We start from the raw sequence: 25,976 nt of genomic DNA on the forward strand, positions 1-25,976 counted from the left end.
AAATGATTCTCCACATCTTTATCATACCTTTAACCCACAATTAAATTCTATAGTAGATATGCTCGAAGAAATATTAGTATGTATAAAATTTCAAAGGGATAAGGAAAAAGAGAATCCCAAAAAAGAAAAATTTCAAAATATAATCAACATAACAGATCTAAAAGTAAAACCACCATTAAAATTATGCATATTGAAGAAAAATTAGAAGAAGTTACAATGCTTTTTAAACAATTAAAAATGGCTCAAGAAAATAATATTATGGAACATGGTTTTCAAATAGAAGAAGAGTTAGTTAATTCTGAAAACATAGAAAATGAAGAACACATTCTAGATTATTCAAGTGACGAAGAACCAGCAATTCCAATACAAGTAAAAAATGAAGCTGGAATATCTAAGGATAATCAATCTCAATTTAAATGGGAAACAGGTTTTGATAATTATGCTTTTAAAAAAGAGTTTATAAATAAATATTCAAAATATACAAAAATACCATCAAAATACGTTCCTAAAATCCAGGAAATGGAAGGAGAAAGAATGCTCGATTTAGACTGCAAAAAGAACGAAAAATTTTTTTCGAAAACTGGTTAAATTCCTTCTTATTAGAAACCTTTACTAATCCAAAACTTAGTGAATTGTCTGGAAGAGACATTTGGAATTACATAGGGTTTCATACTAAAGGAACTATAAGAGATTATATGACATCAATAGAAAACCAAATAATAGAAGAATTAGAAACAAAAACAACAGCTTATGATAAAATATTATATATAATGATGATTCTATATAAAGAATTTTTTGGAAAAAATATTATAGATCATAGACAAGAAGTCTATAATAAAGAATATCAAGAAGCAAAAAACCATTTAGCTAATATTCAGATATATGATTTATGTAATGTGGAATCTTATATATGTGAATATAGAATACATTATTACAAATTAAAAGAAGAAGATAAAAATCATTATCTTAGTATGTACATAACAAAACTTCCATACCCTGCTAATGAATTTATAATGGGAAGATTTATAAGAGAAATAAATAGAGGAACAATTGAAAATAATTTTGGTGGAGCAACCTCTGCAATAAGAGAGGAAATAAAAGAACGTTGTATGCAAGAAGCAACTCAAAAAAGATTTGCAAATATAATCAGAATTTGCTGTCAGGATAATGAAGAGATACCTCAAAAATATGGTCTTAATAAAAATTTTCAAAGAAAAAGAAAATATCAATTTAGAAAAAGAAAATACTATCCAAACTAGAGAAAAAAGAAATATTTTAGAAAAGAAAATAACGATAAAAACAAAAGACAAAGAAATAACTATTGCCCGAATAAAAAAGAAAATTGTAAATGTTGGTATTGTCAAGAAGAAGGACACTACGCAAATGAATGCCCGAAAAAGAAGGATAAAAAGGATCTTACTAAACAAATAGAAATTGCTAAGTCTTGTTTCATGGAACCATTAGAAGAATCTGATGATAACTTAGACTATATTTTTGAATATGTCTCGGAAACAGACTCAGAGACTGAGTAATAATGCTACATTTATTACTATAAAAATAACAGAAAAGTTTATAAATGCTTTCATAGATTCTGGGGCAACACAATGCTTTGCTAGTTTAAATATAAAACTTGATTGGAAAAAATTAAAGAAACCATTAAGAGTTAGAATAGCTGACAAATCAATACATAAAATTGACCAAAAAGCAGAGATGGTTGAAATCTTTATTCAAAATTATAGGTTCATTGTTCCATCTATATATATGTTAGATTCTGGAATGGATTTTATCATAGGAAATAACTTTTTAAAGCTATATCATCCATTCATTCAAGAATTAACATATATAGTTTTAAAAGCCCTACACGATTCTTCAATAAATCAAAAATCAAAACGTATAAAAATACCAACTACTACTATAGATAAGATCTTAAAATTTAAAATATTTTCTATATTAGAAACATGTTATTTAAATTTATACTTTCAGATAAATATTCCAAAAAATAATCTTGAAATAAAGATAGAAGAACTTTTGGATGAAATTTGTGCTGAAAATCCTTTAGATATTAAAAATACAAATAACGAATTAGTAAGCATTAAATTAAAAGATCCCACAAAAGAGATAAATGTTCCAAATAAAATTTCTTATTCCGCAAGAGATAGAGAAGAGTTTTCATTAGAATGTAAAGATCTTTTGGAAAAAGGAATTATAAGATTAAGTAAAAGTCCTCATGCGGCTCCAGCTTTTTACGTTAAAAACAATAATGAAATTAAAAGGGGAAAACGAAGAATGGTAATAAACTATAAGAAAATGAATGAAGCAACTATTGGTGATGCTCATAAACTTCTAAGAAAAGATTCTATTTTAGAAAAAATCAAGGGAGCTACTTGGTTTTCATCTCTTGATGCAAAATCAGGATATTGGCAACTTCGTTTAGACGAAGAAACAAAGAAATTAACTGCTTTTACTTGCCCAACAAAAGAATCAACAAGTGTGTTGCTTTATGAATGGAATGTATTACCATTCGGATTAAAGCAAGCCCCAGGTATTTATCAAAGATTTATGGAAGAAAATCTAAAAGAATTAAATGAATTTGTTTTAGTATACATTGATGATATATTAATTTTTATAAAACAGGATAAAGAAGATCATCTTCAAAAATTATTAATAGTTTTAGAAAGATGTAAACAGAAATGATTAGTTCTTAGCAAAAAGAAAGCAAGAATAGCAAAACAAGAAATAGAGTTTCTTGGATTAATTATATCTACTCAAGGTAAGCTAAAACTTCAACCAAATGTTCTAGAAAAGGTAAATTTATTTCCTAATAAAATAGAAGATAGAAAACAATTACAAAAATTTTTAGGGTGTATAAATTATATTTCCGATCAAGGATTTTTAAAGAATATAACAGAATACACTAAAAGCTTATTTCCAAAAATAAGTACTAAAAAAGAATGGAAATGGGATGAAAAAGATAGTATGCAAATTCAAAGAATTAAAAAACTTTGTGAAAAACTTCCAGAACTTTATATTCCAGAAGAAAATGACTACTTAATAGTAGAAACAGATGCTTCAGACATAACCTGGTCAGGATGTCTAAAAGCTAAGAAAGCTATAAAAAGTTTGGAACAAGAAAAAAAATCACTAGATTCTAAATATTCCCCAAAGGAATTACTTTGCAGGTATATTTCAGGGACTTTTACTCCAACAGAACAGAGATATACCACTCATGAAAAGGAAACTCTAGCAGCAATTAAATCTCTTAAGAAATGGAAAATTGATTTACTACCCAGAGATTTTACATTAAGGACAGATTCAAGTTACCTAACAGGTTTCATACGATATAATTTAAAAGTTGATTATAATCATGGACGATTGGTAAGATGGCAATTATTTTTGTTACAATATCCAATAAAAATTGAATATATTAAGGGTGACAAAAATGTTATTGCAGATACATTAACAAGAGAATGGAGTTCGTCTACAACGCATTAGATCAAGAAATCCAGATACACGAACAAGAACTCGAAAAATGCAAGCATTGTCAGCAAATAAGGACACAGATCCAATCCCTCAAGAAGGCCATCGAAGCAATGAAATCAACACAACAACCAAAACCATCAGAGTTCAGCCAGCTAAGCGTGGTGGACAAATCAGGTGAAGAAAAAATTCCAGAAAATAAAACAATTGTTGAAATTATCAAAAAATCCACCCAAGATAAAAAATATTATGTAATTTATAATGACCCCATGAAAGGAGTATATGATGCCTGGGAAAAAGCAGCACCATTTACACATCAATTAAGGATAATTCATAAAGGAGGGTTTTTAACACTGGAAGAAGCAAAGGAATCTTTCAGGGAATATGAAGCTCTTCATCCAGAGCAAACCCTAAAAAGAGCAGATAAAGCTCCAATTCAAACCCAGAGAACAGGAATAATAAGAAACATTCCTACAAGGGCTGAAATCAAGGAAAAGAAAAGGGTCTGTAGATCAAATCTCAGAGAAACCCTTAACATAGTCCTGAATTGGACTGAAGAAAAAAGGGCAATCTTGGGATATTATCCTATTGCCAAAGAACAGCTAACAAAGCTGGTTATATTTCCAGATGCTTCCCCATCTGATACCTATCAGTTTTTCCAGTATGGATTAATTGATACAATTTTAATTTTTAATGATTTGAAAATTATTAGTGAGTTTCCTGCAGGATTCATTGATGCAGTAAAGAGATTTAAAAATATGATTGACAACGTAAATCCAAGGGATATATCCCTAAAATTTATGAATAGTCAACCTATTTTTAATGAAGAAGAAGAATGCTTGGTTCCAGCACATCAAGTAATCTTCATGTCCGTCTTCCCAGGAAATTTTCAACCAATTGATCAAGTTCAAGATTTAACAATCTACAGTCATGAAGGAAGACTAGCCAGCACACTAGCAAGGGTCTTCGAAAGAACTCAAAAGATAACAAGGAAATCTCACACAAGAATCAATTATAAAAGCAGAAATACTTTGCTTGTGTCCAGTAAAAGGAATGAAATTGAAGAAAGAGAGATGAGACTCTTAGTGGAATTTGAATCAGCATTCTACAACTTATCTGGACTCTTAGAAAAGCTCCCTGAAGGGATAAAGAGGAATCTCTGCTATTTGATAAAAGACAGAGAAGACCACAAGTGCCAGCTATGTGTCTCAGAGTTATCTGAAGAAAGCAATAATGAAACGGAATCAACCCACATAATAAAGGAAGAGGACAACGCATCTGAAGGTCACATAATGAAAGAGGAGGACAGCACATCTGAAGCATCTCTCAACATTATTGCATAGTGACGTAAGCGCTTAGGTCATAGAGCACCAACAATGTAGCTGGTGCAAGATAATAAACAATGACGTAAGCAATGACGTCATAAGAAGGGTAAGGATGGAAATTGTCCATCAGACCCAACCATTATAAATAGGTTGCTTAGGCAATTGTAGAAAGCATCAGACAATAGAAAGCAGGAGGCTAAGAGTACTCATATGCTAGGAGAGCAAGGAGGAAGTTGCCAAGGCGATTCTATAGTCTGAAGAAGAATTCCCTTAGGAAAAACCAATTCTAAACTCCCCTCTGGAGTTAGTATCTACAATCTCCCCTCTGGAGATAAAAACATCTTATGTAAATATTCTAAATAAAGGAAGTTTTTCTCCAGAAAGGTACGCCTTTATCCTAATCTTATAGTTATGAATTATTTAGAAAGTTTAGAATTAACGGAAGAATCTAATTATTATAGATTATCTGCCTTACTAGATAATGAAAAACAGGCTGTTCTAAAAACAGAATTAAATCTCAAATCAAATGAAAATTTTAATAAACAAAATCTTTTAAAAGAAGTTTTTAATAGAAAAAATATAATATACTATGGAAAATTCAACTTGAAGCCCCTATAAAGATAAAATCCGCCAATGGAGAACTTGAAATAGCTTTGATAAATGATGAAGAATTGAGTAAATAGATTGAGAAAATTAAGGATCAACAAAAAAGATCTAAAATTGGATGGATTCATATTAGTACTATACAAGTCTTAATCAAATCTACATATATGAAAGGAATTAATTCACCAATAAGCTTAGCAATATGTGACAAAAGAATTACTGATGACCCAATAGATCAAATAATTGGAATTGTTCATGGAAACTTGGCAAACGTAAATGTTAAATTCAATGCCCATCTTGGATATGCTTTAACAAATAGCCATCATAGTATAATATTTAAAAATAGAGAAAGAATTTATGTCGATTAATTATTTCAGAAAATTGTAAAGACAGAAATACCAAAATATAAAGTTATTGAAAACCCAGTTCTTTTACTAAAAGAACCATCAGGAAAATTAGTTTCATCAAATTTTCAAATAAGAGAATCCAAAATTAATAGCCCGTTAAGTTTAGCTAAGTTAAAGATCAAAGAAGAAAATTCTGAAATAAAAGAATTAACAAAAAAGGTCGAAAAATTAAATGAAACCCTAAACACTAAGTTATGACAATAAATAAAGAAAAAATATATGTAACCTATCAAGACAAGAAACAAGAGCTCTTTGAAAGAGAAAATCGGTTGAATTATTTACAGTTTTCTGAAATAAATCAAAGAGCATTTAAAGCTCTAAAAATAATCTATGACAAATTGAAAGGAGAAGTTGAAGAGTTAGAAAAATTAATAGAATCTCTAGAAAATAGTGATGAATCGATGATAGAATTTTCAGAAAGTCTAAGATAAATAATGAAGTATACAAAGATTGAAAGACCAGAAAACAAAATAAAAAGAAAAAGGGCGAAAAAATTAAAAAGTAAAATAAAGGAGTATAAAAGGGAATTAAATAATCTTCGGTTCGAAATTAATGACCTTATAATAAAAAGGATAGAAATAAGAATAAATATAAACAAGTTGGAGCTAAACTTAAAAAATTTATAAATGACTGGAAACCTTATTATGACTTAAAAGAATTAAAGCTGTTGAAAGAAAAAATGGAGAATGAAGTTGAAAAATTAAAAAGATATTTAGAAACAACAGAAAGTGTAGAAATAAAAGAGGTTTTTGAGGATTTGAAAAATTATATTAAAGAAAAAGACAAACAGATAAAAGATTTTATATACAATAATTCATGTAAAAAAGAATATTATAAAGTAAAACAAGATTGAAAAACTATAAAAATGAAATCAGAATTAGTAATAATAGAAATGGACAATACTTTTTATGAAATTGTAAACTATAAAGTACCACCAACAAAATCTATACAAATTATAAACTTATTCGAAGCAAAATATGAAGAGTTAATAGAAATTTTGAAAATAGAAATTTTGAAAAAGAAATTACATCTAAAAATTGGTATCAGAGCCAGGTTAACGATTAAGGATAACATTTTCTCTTTAAGCAACACTTTTAGTGACACGCTTTTAAATCAATAAAAAATAAAAATCTATAAATCTGTACAAAAGTATATCTGTACAGTAGATGACCCCTTTAGTTTATGTAATGGGAATATTGAAAGGTACCGTGCACAAATTTTTGTTTCTAGATAAATATAATTCTTTATATATACCTAATCCATAAAAAATACTTTTTTTTATAATTTCTAAGATTTAAACTCAAGAACCTTTAATTATAGTGTATGGAGTTTATTATTTACTAATCAAATATTTAATAAATAAAAAAATTAATTAGACATGTTAGTATTTATTAATACATTAATAAAAAAATAGTTTAAAAAAACGCTAATAAATATAATAAGACAAACACAAGTTACACAACAGTGCATGGTACAAAGTAGTATTAATATTTATAGATATTATATTTGGTAAAATTAATAGACAAGACATAACATACATATAAAGCCTAGAAAGTCTAATCACTCTAATGTTAAAAAAAAAAAGAGCGAAAATAATCATATGATCAATTGGCCATCATCTGTCCACCACTGCCACCATCATCGCTACATATCAACCACCACCATAGATATTCATCACTACAAAAACAGAAATAATAAAAATCAATAATCAACATCATTAGGGTTTGAGCACCTACACTGAATGAAACAACAGTCACTTTATGTATCTTTTTCTTATTATTAGCTGAATTTTTACGCTATCAAAGTCTTCTTTATACTCAAAAAGTCTAAAATTTATGTCCCAAAAAAAAAATTATTAGACAAATAAAAAAAATCATACAAAAAATTCATACAAATTTAAAAAAGATTCCTGTGTGTGAAGACATATTAAAAATATAATTATTTAAATATATTTTTTTAGAGTTGTTCATGGATTGAGTCAGGTTTAATAAGAAAGAATTCGACCTAAAAAATAATTGAGTTGAATCGGGATTGACCCAATATAAAATTAATATATATAAATTTGTAAATTTTATATATTAAAGTAATAAAATTTTATTTTTAAAAATTAAATTTAAAAAATATTATTATATTTATACAAAAATAAATTATTTTAAAACAAAAATAATTAAAGTATAAAAGTATAATATGACATTACTAATTTTACTATGATATATATATTATTAAAGAACAACTTTAAACTCGACCGAGTGGCCCAAAGTATAGTTCGAATCGAATCTGACCTGAAAATAACATCGGATAAATATAACAAATCCAAATACAAAAATATATTATTTGGGTCCGATTCAGATTTTTGGGGACCGATCTTAAACACCTCTACTTTCTCTTATCGATTGAAGCTTTTGAAATAAGTGATTTTATACCAAAAAAAAAAGACACTAGATCAATAATTTTAAAGTTGAATATATTGATAATGTTTGTTAAATTTTTTATGCGCATTATTGAGTGTATATTGAAAAAACTAAAATAGAAAAAAAATGTAAAATCATAGAATTTACACAAGAAATAATTAATAAATCCAACAAATAGATTATTAATCGTAAATAAGAGATTATTAGTAGTATCATATGCATGCATAAAGAACACCGAATTGAAGAATAGAGGACCTTAAGTTGGTCCCATATTAAAAGAGAGTGTACAAAAAGTGAAACAATTATGTAATAAATTATGTAGCAACAAAAATACACTGAACATAGGCCATGGTAGTTTATGGCTCGTCAGCAATAATGAAACTATAGCAATGGCTGCACTCAGAGTTAATTCACAATCAAATGGGTACACAGAACACCCTAGAAAGCCCAGAGAAAATGATTCATCAATATGTTCCATTTTGTCTTTATACTCGTAGATCTTAATTGCATCCCTTTGATTATTGATGGATATAACTAATATATTTAGAGTGAATACGAACTCTCTGTTTTTAACTAAAATAAAATAACAATTTATTTGATCATCTACCACAAAAAATATGAGATAATCTAGTTTTTTGTTTTTTATGGTTAAAGATAGTAATAATTTATTTTAGTTAAAGACCGAGTTGTCTATTTTTTATCCTTAATAAATTTTTATTCTTTTATAAGTCCCAAAAATTATTCTCTTTAGATAAATTGATCTTTCTATTATTTTCAATCAACTTTTTAATAATTTGTGTTGAACAAGTAAATTTTTATCAAATTTTATTGTAAGGCCATTAGATCTCATAAAATATTATTATAAAATAAATTCGTTTCTTTAATTTTAAAATAACAAAAGACTAATTTATTCGACGAGAATAACTTTTAAAAATTTATAGAATAATAAAAATTTATTAGAGATTAATTTAAGTGTTCGCTATAAAAAAAAAAATAGTGCAACTAGATCTCTTTTAAATATTATCCTTTATTCAATTTTTAGAGGAGAAAAAAAATAAAAAATAAGTAACTTTTTTTTATTTTTTGAACAACTAGTACATAAAAGTGAGTATTTAAATTAATTAAATAATAATAAATTCTTAAAAGGATTGACGAAAAACTGAATTTTAAAGGATAAATAGTAGCATTTTTAAAAAAAATAGAGATTGGATTGTATATGTTTAGTGTTTACACTAATATTGATGCAATTACAATGTTAGTCAACAAAATTATAAGAAAATGTCAAGTCAGAATCTGTTATAATAACTATTTACGTTGATGATTTATTTTCAGTGTAATGGTTAGGATTTAGGAAATTATTGTCCTAATTATTCTTCTAATACTTAAATGAGCAAAAATTAATATATATTATTTTTTAAATATCAAAAAATGAAAAAACACAAAACCTTATTTATTTGAAATTAAGAGGATAAGTTAGGACTCCTAATAATTTTTTTTTCATTTCGATAGACATGGTATAAAATTAGTTTACATTGTTTTTATTAACAAAAATAATAATCTCCATCTAAGAGGAACATGATGGCATAGTCTTTCCATAGTTGTGGGTTCGAATCTTCCTATCTTTGATAAAAAAATAAAATAAAAAATAAAAAATAATAATAATAATCTCCATCTGTATTATATATATTGTAAAGGAACAAGAAACAATCATTCCGCCATTTCATGTTTGGAGTTAAGAAAATGGTACATGCATGGTGGCGTCGAGGGTCGACCACCTCTGCACCCTGATGAGTGATGAGATGGCACAAAAATGTGGCCTACTTAGAGTTTTATTTTTATTTTATTTTTTTAAATAATGGTGTACCTTCCGAGCATATTAACTATGAATACTATTGTTGGCATGATATTGCCGGAGCCATCATAATAAAAAGACAAAAAAGTAAATAAATAAATAAATGTTTTTTTTTTTCATATGCAATTAAATCCCTTTTTGGTGATAGTGACTAGTATATTATGATATGTGAGAGAGTATGGTTTTGTTTGGTGTTTTGCGCGTTTGAATTAGCCCCACATTCATTTTTAGGTATCCGAATGTTTGAAACCAAATGGGGACTTTCACTATCCTCATCTCCCTTCTCCTATTCTTTTCTCGATGCCCTCTTTTATACGTTTCTTGATTTTCTAGTACTAATCTATGCCTTTGAACTTCGCCAAATCAATGTCACAGGTACGAAGTTGTTCATGAATTATGTTGCATATATGACACTCCAAAAAATCAAGCCAGATTCATAACGTTTAATCAGTCCAACAATTTTACTACATGTTCTAGCTCTCAGGGTTATGAAATTTTATCACTTATTTGGATGGATCAGCACACAGCACAACTTCTTTTTGGTCATGTGACAACTCTTGGCCCAATGGTCCTGAGCTAGGCCTGATAACGAAAAGTTCAATTGTACCAAATTCAATTAGAGATTTTCTTATCGACCAAAAAAAAAATATATAGAGATTTTCTTCATGACCCTAAAAAAAAAGGAACTATAGATTTTTCTTCATCATCACAGAATCGTTCAACTAATACTAGTTTGGTTTTTTCGTTCTTTACTTTCTCTATTTCATCTCTTTATGTTAAATTCTCTATTTATCTTTACGTTGATTTGTGCAAAGTCAAGTAGATAATACCTAGCAGAAAATATTAATATTTGTGCACTAAATATCAGCAATCATTAACCACTTACTATATGAATAGGGACTCACTCCATAATTCAACTAATGTAGAACAAAAAGAGAAGAAAAAGGGACACAATACTCTGTACTGTACAGTATAGGTAACTAATTAGTTACCGAAATTGATTGTATCAACAGTTTTAGAAAAGCTTTTAACCAGCAAGAGAAGCTAAGATCATCTTTCTAGAAAACTCATCCACTCCAAACTATTAACCAGCAAGAGAAGTTAAGACGGAAGATATAATATGCAGAGATCCAGTAATGACAATAATGCCCTTTTGATCCCCTTTACTGGCGAGAATCTTATTTGCAGTTCTCAGACTACCCTTTAAAGAGGACTCTGTAGCCAATATGATCTTCCTGCCATCTACCAAATTTCTTTCAGATCTTACTGGAAGACGATGATGATCCTTTAATCTTTCGTTGTATTCTGCCATTCCATCATGAACTACCCCAATGCCAAGCTCTTCAGAAGCTTGAATCCAAGACTGCCTCAATGACGAAGTCAGAGTAATTCGAGTCACACCTCCAGCAATAGCAGCTTCAGTCAAAATAACTGCTTCCACCTGTACACCTGCACAATGGAGTACCACCGTATTAACATCTGTAGTACTCCCATCTTCTCATAATAATCGTCGCTTTCACTTTTTAGATTCATTGGCAAATTAATATGAATGGACTTTTATTGATTCTAGAGACACTAAAGCAAGTAAAAAAGGCAGTTAACAAATGGGGCCATATTTCACACCAATTTTAATTTTTATGTAGTACATTTTGCAATTTAGAATACTATAAAACACAACACGAATATCAATAACCAGCATGTCATTAACAATGATATGCACTTAAAGAATACTAAAGCTTTTTTTTTTCAATCGACAACACTGTAGGCATGCACAATAATTTAGAAGTCTGATGGACGTAAAATTATGCCGCCAATATGTTACAATTCAATCCAGTTTGACACTTTCATGTAACTCTGACGCAACTGATATGACTTTGAACTAAATTAACATAAAATTAACAGTTTACCGGAGAGAATATATTTAGCGAAACCAATATGATCTTTGTCGCTTGCCATTGCAACAATAAATGTCAATGGAGCCTCTGGAAATGCCATTTGTAATGTGCTCATCAGTGCTTCAGCAGATTCTTTTGTGTGGGCTACAGCATATGCATATACACCAAAACATCAATGACAACTGCTCTTCTTGCATGTTTGTTGTAACAATCGAAAAAAATCTTACTGGTCCCACTAAAAATGTTATATAAGCATAAGCATTTTCTAGGAAACTCATTTATCACAACCATATGAAATATAACGGGTAGTCCAGTCTATAAAATGCAAGAAAAGCATCCAAAATGTTTAAACTTCTTCCAGAAAATCTTACACGACTTCTACATTTTCCAGACAAAACACACCCAATTTTTTTAACAATTCAAGTTAACAGTTATTCGCATGCTAATCAAATGAGAAGTCAGAGAAATCAACCTCCATCAAGCAGTATTGTTGCTCCAGTAAGTCCTAATGCCTCAGCTTCTTGAGATGTTAGGAATTGACTCCTTCCAAGGAGGTATGTACTTTCCAACCCCAACCTAATAGATTCATCTGAAATTCTCCACCCTAATCAACCAATAAAAATGGAAAAAGTGAAGGAGAAATCAAATTACCAGCACAGGAAAATAACACTAAGGGGGGTGTTTCAATATGAGAAAAAATGAACCGAGGAAAACTAAATTAGCACATATATATAATGTTGTGCTCATAAAAAACAAGCTAATAGCAATATTAGCACAAACATAAAAGGGACATTGTAGCATGGATTATTATTAAGTAAAAAAAAAAGCATTTTAACTTTTGACAAAATCCTTGGAAAAGGTAACCCAAATACTAAACTCTAAATTAGAGTAGTAATATATTCTATTCAACTGATAAAAGAATGTATATGCATGTTGATAAGGACAGGAAGATGGTATAGAAGTTATACCTAAATTACGAAGACACAATACCACACAAGTGGCAGTAGCAGCATTTTGAAGTTGGTGGCTTCCTAGCATTTGCAGCTTTACATCATGCAACTTACAGGACTACATGAATAGCTATATTCATAAGAAACGGGATTAAAAAAAATTACTAGACAGAAGAACCTGATAAGAAAACATACCATGATTGTAGAGTACAGATTATTTGCAACATTCTTAAGTTGCAACACAATAAGAAATGAGGTAACTGACTCAGTAAAATTGCAGACACATGAGAGCTCAAACGAAGTTATGATAAAAGGCTTGCATAGAAATAATGTAAGAAAAGAAAGTCTGAAATACAGAGTTATTTGGTAGGTTATATGTATCCTTTCAAACTTCAATTCACAAATCAGAGTAAAAGCCTATTATGCTAAGCAGGAGCAAGGCATTATCAATATATGTCATAGATGACTGCAAAAGTGAGTCTGTTCAAAAGTACGTTCCATGTCTATAAGATGCATCCTAAGCAATCAGAGCTAGTAAACCATGCTCAATTCTTTAAATAAACAAATGAATTAGTAAAAGCTAAAGAATTCAAATTCATACCAGATTCAAGTCTTTTGCAACTTCTATCACTATATCACAAATTTGGCAAGGCTTGCCATTGAGCACACTGAATTTTTTTATAGTACCGCGATTCCCACTGTCAGATGCTGACACTACAGGTGAACCCATGGACGCTGCTTTATCTCGAATAATACTCTCAATATGAGGAAGAAATGGTCCACCGAGCACCAACTGAAATGCATTTCTTTGGTTAGCAAAAGAGAAAGAAAAACAATATTGTCCATAATGGTAATAAAATTGTACAAAGATCAACATCTCTGTACCAAGAATATAGAGAAAAGTTTTATTTCGCTCTGGTGTTTATGTATGAAGAATAAAATTTTAAAATTTATACATTAACACAAATCTAAATCAATAGAAGATAGGTCCAATCCATCCGAGAAAATGGAAATCCTATTTAGCTGTCACAGCAACATAAGATCCCTGTTTTGCCACTTTGCAGACATTTTAGGGTATTTTTCTCTCAAAAAATGTTATTATGCTTTAAATTAAGACATAAATGAAAGGATATTTCATATCAATAACTATTTCTGGTCTATTTTACGTATAGAATGCAAGGATTAAACAAACGACAGTTCCTAAAGGAAAAGATGGAAAGCTCTCTAGCTAATTTAAATATGCTTCTTTTTAATGAGCATTGAGTAATTGGAGTAGGACAAAATAATCTCAATGCAGCTACTACAGGTGAACCCATGGACGCTGCTTTATTTCAAATAATACTCTCAATATGAGGAAGAAATGGTCCACCGAGCACCAACTGAAATGCATTTCTTTGGTTAGCAAAAGAGAAAGAAAAACAATATTGTCCATAATGGTAATAAAATTGTAAAAGATAAACATCTCTGTACCAAGAATATAGAGAAAAGTTTTATTTCGCTCTGGTGTTTATGTATGAAGAATAAAATTTTAAAATTTATACATTAACACAAATCTAAATCAATAGAAGATAGGTCCAATCCATCCGAGAAAAAGGAAATCCTATTTAGCTGTCACAGCAACATAAGATCCCTGTTTTGCCACTTTGCAGACATTTTAGGGTGTTTTTCTCTCAAAAAATGTTATTATGCTTTAAATTAAGACATAAATGAAAGGATATTTCATATCAATAACTATTTCTGGTCTATTTTACGTATAGAATGCAAGGATTAAACAAACGACAGTTCCTAAAGGCAAAGATGGAAAGCTCTCTAGCTAATTTAAATATGCTTCTTTTTAATGAGCATTGAGTAATTGGAGTAGGACAAAATAATCTCAATGCATTTAGTCATGTACATAAGAATTGGATTGTATCCTTGTCAATAGTCCTCAATTTAGTATCTATGCAGTTGTAGCGTGTTTTGTCTCCAAGAAAAACGTCATTTCATTTCAAGTTTAGATATCTTATTAATGAGAAAAATAAGATCATGGAGAGAAACACCTAACTGGGCGGTTTTGTTTTATGATTCCTGCCTTTGCCACTGCAATAGTTTCCAATGAACCACCAAGAGCTGCTAAATGTTCCTCCCCGACGGTGGTTATAACTGAGGTAGCAAGGCCAGAGCTAGATATAACATTCGTTGCATCCCGAGCACCCCCTAAACCAGCCTGTAGAATTAAATGAAGATACAGCATTATGACTTTGGCCATCTCACAGTTTTAGGTTTAAATTTTTTAAAATAAAGACAATATTAACAATAAAACACTATCAAGAACCATCCATTATGTTGGCTTAGACAAATCCAATATTATCTCAAGACTTTTTTTTTTTTGGGGGGGGGGGGGGGAGCAACATAGAAACAACAAAATCAGAACAATAACTTAATAGCAGGTTTGCCCGAAGCAATTGCCAGTGAAGAAAATAGATAATTTACCTCAACAACAGCAATGTCAACATTCTCTTCAGCGAACAGGATGAATGCCATAGTAGTGAACACCTGAAACAACAGAGTAAACAAGTTTAGCAAATACAAAATATCCAGCTCAATTGTATTAGAATGCTATATAACATACACAGAAACATCAGCTTAAAGAATCATTAATTTGAGGCAATATTTCATTGCAAAACCAAATAATAGAGCATTAACTATTGCAATAGAAGTGATAATTTAGAAGATGCAATCCATCTTGAAAGAACAGACAGAGGAGCAAATAATGACCAAGAGAATTTAATATACTGTTCCAAATGCCCAATTGATCACATGGAATCCAATGGAAAAAAACCTCTAGTTAAAGTATTTAAACGTTGATGATATTATGAATACCTCAAAATGGCTTATGCAACCATTTTCCTCTACAATTGCTTGGTCAAGATCCTGCTTGATCCTATCAAAAAGATTACTCAACAATTTTGGCGAGACAGGATCGCCAAATCTTCCTAGTAAAATCCTCTCTCTGATTGTCTTGATATGTGGACTGCTTCAGAAAAATAAAACCTGCCCGTCAATGACATACAAATTGTAAAGCACTATTGTCAAAATTGGAATTGCAAGCATTTGCATATATATCGAGGTAATGTTGTTTTGAAGGATAAAGAAACATAACCTAGTATAACAACCAACAGAATAACCTTCTGCCCTCAGAATATTAGATATGAATGCGGCTGTTGACCCCTTTCCCTTAGTCCCAGCAATATGAACAGCCTATAATTGGAGTGAAATTGAAACATATGATACATGTGAAAATGAAGAGATAACACTACAAGAAAAAAAGGTATGAAAAACTCATCCATAACTTTTCCAAACCCATATTTAAGTACTAAGTATACCTAATAAAGAGGAGAATTTCAGCATACTCAGAATATAAAATTTCCAACCAATTAAAGAAAAAAACAGGCATGACCCTTGGTTACAAAATTTCCACTATCCAAAGTTGTGAAATAAGAAGTCATCCAAGAACTTCAACCTCTGAATAAATATTTCATTTCTTCCCCCCCGTCTAATTTACATATATGCGTGATTTAGTTGTTGCTAAAATATATATTTACCAATTAAAAAAGGGGAAGAAAAAAAAGGAGGAAAATTGCACCTTGAATTTGCAATGAGGGTTACCAAAACGTTCAAGGAGGCGTCTCATTCTTCCAAGATCAAACCCATCACGCGAATCAGTGCCTGCTCCTTTGGGAACCCCTGATTTCTCATAGTTTTTAAGCGAATCAATGTAATCCAGTAGGTTTTTCATTTCAGGCTCTCCTGCTTTCAAACATAAGGTTCGTATGGCACCTATTTGCCTTTTGATGCCTCTATTTATATGGCAAAGAAAGTTACTATTGCCAAGAAGTGTGAGGTTTCCAGTGGGAACTGCAAGCATAGTTCAGTCTCACCACAAACAGGCCTGCACAGCTGAAGCCTGAAGAAAATGTATGCTAACAAAATCAATTTCAAAGTTTTATGTATTTGAGAACCAAAAAGATATCAAAAGAACATGCATTATATATGAAATCTAGCATAAACTACTGGTCGATGTCATGAAATTACTTCTCCCAAAAACTTAAACTTATAGAAGGAGACACATGAATAATTGTATCTCTAACCATCTGTCCATAACACTTAAAAGCAAGGTTGCAAGAACCGAACCGGTTATTGAATCGGTCAAGTAACTGGTTCAATGGTCCAACCAGTTTAGTTAAATATACAATAAAACTATTACAAATTCAATATACAATTTCAAACATCCAAATTCAATGATTTCTAAACTAATAAAATTCAAAATTTTGTAATTTCACATAATAACTTGGCCATATTTTATCATTAAAAATTCACAATAAAAAATTTCCAAAAGGATTAAGATCTCTCCTTGCTGGGAAATGGGAATAATGCATAAAAAACCAATTGCATCGATCTCTTCTTTGATTCCCAGTGTAAAGCAAAATAATCCTTAAAGAACTTCACTCTACTCCCAGCTTCCCCAAACTCCTCCTCAAACTTCTTCTTCCAGAGGTCATTATTCCCAGACAGGTACAGCAGTTCTGTACACAAGCAAGCCATCCTAGCCAGAACAACACTAGGAAGACGCTCCAATCATCATCTTAAGTTCTGTGGGGACATGAAACACGGCGGAGGGTCCAATCCAGCTTTGTCACAAGGATCAATCAATAATGGCAATGCAAGCCTATCCTTAACCATCTTCCACAACTCAAAAATCTCACTTTGTTGATCAACAACAGCATCATTATCAAAATTATCCTTGGATTCAAAATTTTCCAGCATCAACTTCAAGGGCTTGGCAAATTTACGGTTATCCATAGTATTCAAGAAAACTCAGCATCCAAAGTCGAGAATCCAAAAACAGAAAAACTAAGCAAAAAATCCAAACTCAGAATCATAAAACCCAGCCACTCAGAATCACACAATCAGAATTATTGACAAATTGAATCACAGAATCAACTCAAAACAAGCAAAAATAAATTGAAGCAGAAGTACTTACCGGCGGCGAGGGAGGAAGGAAGCGACGGCGACGGAGAAGGGAAGTGAGCTTGGACAGAGAGAGTGAGAGAGCGCTCGAACAGGGAAGTGAGCTTGGACAGAGAGAGAGAGAGCGCTCGAACAGGGAAACGAGCTCGGAGAGAGACGACCGACGAACCCAGCAACCCTTCGCGAGGGCGAGAGCGAGAGGCGAGGAGAAGACGAACGATGAGAAGAGGTTCGGCGACCTCCTTGACTGTTTGGGTGATAAGTTTGGGTAGTTGGGTTTTCCGTGTGCGAGAGACTTAAAACTTTTTTGGCCACCCAACGCAACCGCCTAACAGAAAAAAGAAAAAGCTTTAATAAATCAAATATTAATTGCACAAAAATAACAGCTAAAATTTTATACTCATGGTCATCAGGTCATGGACTCCCAAATCCAGAAGCCTTTCAAAGTATACCTAGTTTCCTCCCCCGAGTCGCCCGAGTTCACCCTCCTCGCTCGGTCCCTGACTCAGTCCTCGCTCGTCGGGCTCGACGCCGAGTGGAAGCCTGTCCGAACATACCAGTCTTCGTTCCCCGACGTGTCGCTGCTCCAAATCGCCTGCCAACTCGGCGGCGACTCGGAACCTGTCTCGGCCGTGTTCCTCCTCGACCTTCTTTCCATCCCTCTCTCCTCGCTATGGAAGCCACTCCGAGAAATGCTGGAATCCCCCGAGACCTTGAAACTTGGTTTCAGATTCAAGCAAGATTTGATATATCTGTCTTCTACTTTCTGTTCCCATGGCTGCGACCCTGGTTTCGATAAGGTTAGAGGATCACAATCGCGTTGTTTCTTTGGTTGAATTTACAGTTTTCAATCTAGTTCTTGAGATTCTGAAATGAACTGTTTAGATTCTCATTTTGTAAAACATTATTTGAGTTTACTTTCAATTCGTATAACATTTTATCAGTTAGGATTATAATTTAACTTTGATTGAATTATTGCGTAAACACGGATCAAAATTAAACTTAATGCACCAGCCATATGTATTCGTTTTATAATTGAATGAATTGAATTATATTGTATAATTAATACTCAAATTGGTCCCAGAACTAACATGCACTTCAATTAATGTGAATCAAGAATACTAAATTGTGGGATCAATTGAGTAAATCAAAATTTTGGACCAAATTGAGGCGCAAGTGTAACTTCAGGACCAATATGAGTATTAACTTTCACTCGGAGGACTTACTTGAATAATAATTTACAACTTCAGGTAGTAAATTAACTAAAATGGGGCTTCACTTGAGTAGAAAATTATGCTATTTTTTAATTATGATAGGTTGTGTTGAACTGTGGATAGGTGGAGCCATATTTGGATATCACGAGTCTGTATAATCTTCTGTATCTAAAGAAGCATGGACGGAATGCACCGAAGCAGACTAAAAGTTTGTCGAATATATGCATGGAAGTCCTGGGTTTTCCTCTCTCAAAGGTTTGTTTACATATGCTATTCAACTTTTATTGCATATAAATGTGTCAATTTAGAAGATTACCACTTACCAGTGGGGTTTTAGCATTTGTTTGTGTGAACTGGATGCTTAAATAAACTACATGAACCGTAGTGTGAAGTTTTTGATTGTATTGTATCTTCTACATGCATTTGGGAAGTCATATTCACGTTACCATTATAGTAGCTAAACTCTTACATTGTTGCTGTTATATCTTTCCCAATTTTCCTCTAGAAAGGAAGGGGAAGAAAAGGTAACATAAAAGGAAAATTACAAATTTGCACTGCCAGAAGCTTTTATTGTTCTGTCTGATTTTTATGTGTTGATTTGAAGAGAGAATGAGATTATGAGGGCTCATTCTTTGTCATTTTGTAAGATGTATATTTAAGTTTTTCTTAAGAATCTTCATCCTAAAAAGTTTACGTATTGCATGCATGGCCGCCAAAAAAAGTGTTTAGCTTTATCAAATAACGAGCTTTATTTTAATTATGAAGAGTGATTTAGCAAATTCCTAAATTATTGATCACTGGGTTATAGAGATACATGTCAAGAATGGACAAAAATGGAATAATAGAAAATAGAACTATAAATTATCCCAGAAGACTTCCTTGCCTGAAAACTTCTTGATAGAGATGTATGAATCACACTAACAAAAAACATCAAACAGTGGCATAGAGTTTATCTTATCCAAAAAAAAAAAAACCAAGCAAGATTACAGAACACAGAATTGATCCAACAATGTAGCTCAATATGACCAAAATTGCGCAACACATTGCACACGTATTTGGGAAAACACGTTTGCCATTTAATAATGGCCTGTATACTGTTTGTTATGTGCTTTCTAATAAGAAAACATACTTGCTCTCCTATTTGCAGGATTATATTGATCAGAATATCTTAGCTATGCAAAGTGATTTCTGAAGAATCAATTTGTTTCATCACAAAACAAATATTGCATATTATAGATAGTAATGTTCATTGACTGTTATTGCCATCTATATTTGTGTGTTTTAATGGAATTTAGTTTTTCATAATATGAAAGGGAATGGGGAATCTCTTGTTTGTATAAGGATCTGGTTTGGTTATCCGCTGGAATTCCATGTTTAAGGACTTGGTCCATGGCATTTTTCAATTACGTAAGTTGTTAACCAAACTTATAACTACTTTAGGAACTCCAATGTAGTGATTGGTCATGTCGTCCTCTTACAGAAGAGCAGATAACATATGCAGCTATGGATGCTCATTGCTTGGTTGAAATATTTAACGTCTTCAATTCAAAAGTTGCCAATACAGGTTTGTATGCTTGAAAATTTTATACCACTAAATCTGCACCTGTGTGCATGTCATCGTGTTGCATTTCTTTTTGTTGTCATAGTATTTAAAATTTCATGGTTATTGATTGAGCATTTGCTCACTAGAGTTTTGAAAATGTTTTGAAAATGTTTCAATTATGTGTTTGTGGTTTTTTGTCTAGTGCTATTTTGAATCTATCTTCTTGCATCCTCCTTTTTTCATTTGATCCCTCTAGTTTTTTGTTACTTAATAGCTAAAGATTTATCACATGTTCAGTATTTGGCTTAATATACTTGATAAAGCTTTCATGTGGGTAGTCAATTAGGAATGCTTGACTTGCCCTGGTCCCACAAATAAGTATTATTGCATGAAATACTCAGGATTTGTATAGCATCCCTGGAATCAACGGTTCACGGTATAATCAACTTGACCATCATTTTCCATTATAGAACAAAGCAAATTCTTGCAAAGCACAATCATCTATCAAATTTTTAATTGTGAAAGAGTTGTTGAAGTTAGATGGCAGAGGAATACAAAGATATATTGAAGATTCCTTGATTTATAATGATAGATACTAATAAGAAATTGTTAGGGATATAGTATGGGATGCTTGATGTTGTATTTAAAGAGAGTGGTTCTTCCCACTTAACAGCTGATTTTTAAGGTGTGAGTTCTCACTTTCCTTAAGTACTTAACAGAAATCAAATTAATATTCTAATTTGGCCACATATATTTTACTCAAATATGGACCTTTCATATGACTGTTTTTGTTTCTTATATCCATCCACTTTATATGTATAGAAACCTTTTTCATTATATTGCTCTGGATACATTCATTTATAATCTTTTTATTCTAGAAATATGAACTGTTCTCCATCCATGAGGCTTATACATAAAATTTTTTTGTCATGTTTTTTAAATTGTCACTGCAGGAGATTTTCTTCTCAAGACAACCACATTGTCTAACACAATGGAAAATGTTGGGTTGAAAGAGCTTTTTGCAAAGCATGATTTGAATGATAATGCCCTGGGAATGCAATTTTGTGAAGCCTTATCAATTGTTCGATCGACTATTGGTTCTGCTGCTGGTCAGGTGATACCTTCAGCTGAAAGAACAATTCAAAGGTTACCATGTTCGGTTAATGTACCTTCAGATGAATTTTCGAAGATTGTGAAAAAATATGGTGACAGAATTTTGTTAAAGGAGTCTGACAGAAGACCCAAAACCTCAAAAAAGAAAGCAAAAAAGCGGTCATCAACTAATGGCATTAGCAATGTAAAGCATTTGGAAAAATTTGATGACTGGCAAGGTATCCCACCTTGGGATCCATCAGTAGGAGGGGATGGATATCCAAAGTTCCTTTGTGATGTTATGGTAAGCATTTTAACTTTAAATATTTGATACCTCCTTCAATATGGATATAATAAAATTCCAATTGCTTGTGGAATAAAGAACATATGATGAGGTTTATCTGTTCACTTGTATTATTTGTCTTTGATGTTTTATTGTAACCTTTTACCCGGAAAAAATGGGTTGCTGTTGTAATTTTAGAATTAATTATTGGTATTTATAAGTTGAATATAATTCTGGCAAGGAAAATTACTCAGGTTGAAGGCTTGGCCAAACATTTACGATGTGTTGGGATGGATGCTGCAATTCCTTATTCAAGGAAGCCTGAACAAAGGTTGTAAATACAGTATGCTTTGCTCTTTCTATTCTTTAGTTGTTGATTTTACCTTAGGAGTTCTGACAGTTGGTCTGATCCTATATCATTTTTACTGATGAAACTTTAATTATATTCAGGGAGTTGATAGAGCAAGCCCGCAGAGAGAAGAGAGTACTTTTGACTCGAGATGCGAAGTTGCTAAGATATGAATATCTAATAAATAACCAAATATATAAAGTGAAGAGTCTTCTGAAAAATGAACAGCTACTTGAGGTATGTGTATTTTAAATATGAAGTCTTAAAGATTTTGATAATATACATATTTTAATGTAGAATAAATATTAATTATCAATTTTAGTACGTGAACTTTTAGCGTTATGATATGCAAGAGTGCTCATTTTAGGATCGAGGTTATACCACATATTTTGAAGTTGTATTCTTAGCTCAACATGATTGCTTATCAGATAGAAACTTTTCCCATATATTCCTGGAGAAACTGATTGTATGCTGTGGAGCACGCTAAAATCGAAGTTTGTTTCAGGTCATTGAAGCCTTTCAGCTAAAAATTAGTGAGGATCAGCTGATGTCAAGATGTACAAAATGCAATGGGAGATTTATACAAAAGCCACTGTCTACTGAAGAGGCTATTGAAGCTGCAAAGGGTTTTCAGAAAATTCCAAATTGCTTATTTAACAAGAATATAGAGTTCTGGCAGTGCATGGACTGTCACCAACTTTATTGGGAGGTACTTTTTACCAGTAAAGTTTGTTTCCCATGATGAATGGTGCTATTGAACATTGCATAACTATCCATCTTGGATTCGCATTATATCACAGCATTCCTCTCTGACACATGAGCTATATGCTTTCCTGTCATGGAACATTGGCAACATACCTTGATTTATCATTTGCTTGTGCACTTGTTTTTGCATTGAACCCTTTTCTTATGAAGTCGTAGCCTCCGTGCTTGATTTTGAGATACTGGGAATTAATTCCATGAGACCCATATAGGGTATATCATTGGAACGCATTATGATGTGTTCTTCAATTTGTTTGTTTGACAATGAAAAATAACGGAAGCAGAATTTCTTCCACACTTGCTATTGTTTTGCCATTAGAATAGAACAATGTGGCACCAGCTAATTATTTATTTATTTATTTTTTAATTTAATTTTCATATACCGATAATGCAAAATAGTTTTACACAAATATTTAATCGTATATTGTCACATCATCAAAATAACTAATTTTCAAAATCACTATTTAAAAAGTCATCTTAACATATAAATTTGATTTGATGATCATGTAAAACGTTTTATCCTGACTGTGTATCAAAACTAAACCTTTTTTTTTTTGAGTTTTTTACATATCTCCTAGTGCAGGGTTAATGTGTACTTAGCATGTTTCTTCTAGATATGTGCATTTATATGATGATATAGTGAGCTACCTTCCTAAGTTGAATATTATGTGCTTTGCCCTCTATACAGGGAACCCAATACCACAATGCAATACAGAAGTTCATTGATGTCTGCAAGCTGAGTGATTAATTTGCACTCTACTGTGGATGTGCATTTGAACGATAGTGATATCGATTCTGAGAGCTATTATCCATGATAATGAAAATGTCATTTTCTCTTGAACATGTATTATTCTAATGCAATCTATACATGTAATGTATCTCATAATTTATACATCAAGTTTGCTACTATGCATTCTCTCTTGTAGTTTATTCTGCCCAATCAACTTCGATTTCAACATGATTGATAGAAATATAACTATTCATGTTGTCTTTTTCTATTAACTTAAATTTTTGGGATAAACGGTACCATGACAAACGTAACAACTATCTCTGATAAAATAATAAAAATTGAAAAGAAAATTAAACTTTCTAAATTTTACTCAACTGGTTTTCTCTCAAGGATACATTTGTTGAGGTATAATATAGAACAAATATTAGTATATTATTCAGTTATTGTAACTTTATTGTTCGTGTGTATATATATTATCATTTTTGCAAATTTATGTTGAATATTTAATATTTATTGCCTTGCATGATAATTTATTATGGTATTTAGAAGTAACTTTGTAATTTACTAAACAACTAAATTAATTATTAAATTAGAGAAATCATGTATAGAATATAAGAAGAATTTTGATAAGATATTTTAGATTTTTCAAATAACATAAATGAAAATTATCTAGGAAGTAAGAGCTAGGTAAGAGATTTTTTTTTTTACAAACTTCGATAAAAATAGAGTATAATAATCGCGTGGCAAGATAGATGTCTTTAAATTTTGGATTTAGAAATAAAAAGAAAAACGATTGGTGACTTGTATTATTTTTTTTATAAGACTTCAATTAATTTTAAGTATTAAAAAAATTATGTGTAATAATCTATCGTAGGGTCCAGCATTATTGTTTTAAATAATAACATGGAAAATTAAAAGCAGCAGGGTCTTTTGGTGGTTTCTTCCAATTTGGTATTTTGAAATAATCTCAGTGCCTCGGCCGGCCAGTTAGACCATCTGCGATAACTTTCATTTCTTGTAGCAACAACAGTAAACAACTTATTTACGATTACTGCAATGGAATTAGAATATACCCGTGCTTCAACTCTCATATTTCAATTATTTTTTAATATTGAAAATAAAAAAAAATCACCTAACAAGTAATGATATATATATATATATATATATATATATATATATATATATATATTTGTTTACAATAATGATAATTTTTGAAAGATTGATTTAGTTATCTTGATAATTCTTTTTTTTTTATTTTTGTTATCTGTAAATTAAATGTTAATTCTCTTTTTTTTTTCTCTTTTAAGTAGTGTTCCCTTTTTGAACTATGGATCAATTATCTATTAAAAAACATAGCAAATATTGTTCAATGTTGGGATAGGCTATGGCAGACCAAAGGGAAAAAATAAACAAGAGGCGAAATATTTTATGCAATTTTCTTCTATATATATCTGTGCAAGTACATTGTATTATCATTTAAGATTTATTCATAATCATTATGGCAATGGCTTCTTCTATTCCTCGTAAAATGTTGAGCATATTTTATTTTCTCTGCATTGGGATTCTCCTTTCTTCCTCATCATGGGGTACAACAACACATGCATCTTTGTTCACATATATATAATTACTGAATATTAATTTTTTTTATATTTTTATTTTTGTCAGTTCAAATTGCGAAAGCAAACGTGTGTCCAAGTCCCAGTAAAACATGGTCAGGACCTTGTTTTAACACGGGAGGCTGCAAAGATCAGTGCATAAGGCTTGAAAGTGCCGTCTTCGGAGCCTGCCACAGCTTGACTTGTTATTGCTACTACAACTGTCCCTAATTATAACATTTCTACCTTTAATAATTACTATTTCTAATTAAAATAAATTATGAGAGACAATAATGACATGCATGTTCAATTTGGTTCTTTTGCTTTCATTTCATTTCACTCTTATATTTGTAGGGTCGTTCTACTTTTTTTTTTGGTGACTTTTTTTTTTTGTTCTACTATGATTATGTTAAGGGGATTACAGGAATTATAATATTTTAAAAATGATTGTTAAAATATAAAAAAAAAATTTAATAAT

The 25,976-nt window shown here is 31.0% G+C and overlaps 2 protein-coding genes across 3 annotated transcripts; one reads left to right on the forward strand and one right to left on the reverse strand.

Moving 5' to 3' along the window:
* Positions 1 to 10,939: 10,939 nt before the first annotated feature.
* Positions 10,940 to 18,091, reverse strand: LOC112697448 (dihydrofolate synthetase). 2 transcript variants are annotated; one of them, XM_025750626.3, is made up of 11 exons: positions 17,944 to 18,091; positions 16,546 to 16,866; positions 16,063 to 16,160; positions 15,783 to 15,933; positions 15,393 to 15,455; positions 14,965 to 15,126; positions 13,522 to 13,713; positions 12,939 to 13,038; positions 12,443 to 12,574; positions 11,983 to 12,114; positions 10,940 to 11,524 (listed from the first exon to the last, which is right to left on the reverse strand). In XM_025750626.3, the coding sequence occupies exons 2-11, from the start codon at positions 16,825 to 16,827 to the stop codon at positions 11,160 to 11,162; spliced, it is 1,677 nt and encodes a 558-aa protein (XP_025606411.1). In that variant the 5' UTR covers positions 16,828 to 16,866; positions 17,944 to 18,091; the 3' UTR covers positions 10,940 to 11,159. The 2 variants fall into 2 exon arrangements, with proteins under 2 accessions (XP_025606411.1, XP_072053664.1); XM_072197563.1 differs by lacking the exon at positions 11,983 to 12,114.
* Positions 18,092 to 18,222: 131 nt separating this feature from the next.
* Positions 18,223 to 24,082, forward strand: LOC112697449 (uncharacterized). Its single transcript, XM_025750628.2, has 8 exons — positions 18,223 to 18,730; positions 19,268 to 19,399; positions 20,585 to 20,708; positions 21,641 to 22,083; positions 22,317 to 22,393; positions 22,513 to 22,648; positions 22,917 to 23,120; positions 23,862 to 24,082. Exons 1-8 carry the CDS (start codon positions 18,347 to 18,349, stop codon positions 23,919 to 23,921), a joined length of 1,560 nt encoding a protein of 519 aa, XP_025606413.1. The 5' UTR covers positions 18,223 to 18,346; the 3' UTR covers positions 23,922 to 24,082.
* The last annotated feature ends 1,894 nt before the right edge of the window (positions 24,083 to 25,976 follow it).

This window comes from Arachis hypogaea, chromosome 6 (assembly GCF_003086295.3).
Source record: "Arachis hypogaea cultivar Tifrunner chromosome 6, arahy.Tifrunner.gnm2.J5K5, whole genome shotgun sequence".
In the NCBI taxonomy this organism is placed as follows: domain Eukaryota; kingdom Viridiplantae; phylum Streptophyta; class Magnoliopsida; order Fabales; family Fabaceae; genus Arachis; species Arachis hypogaea.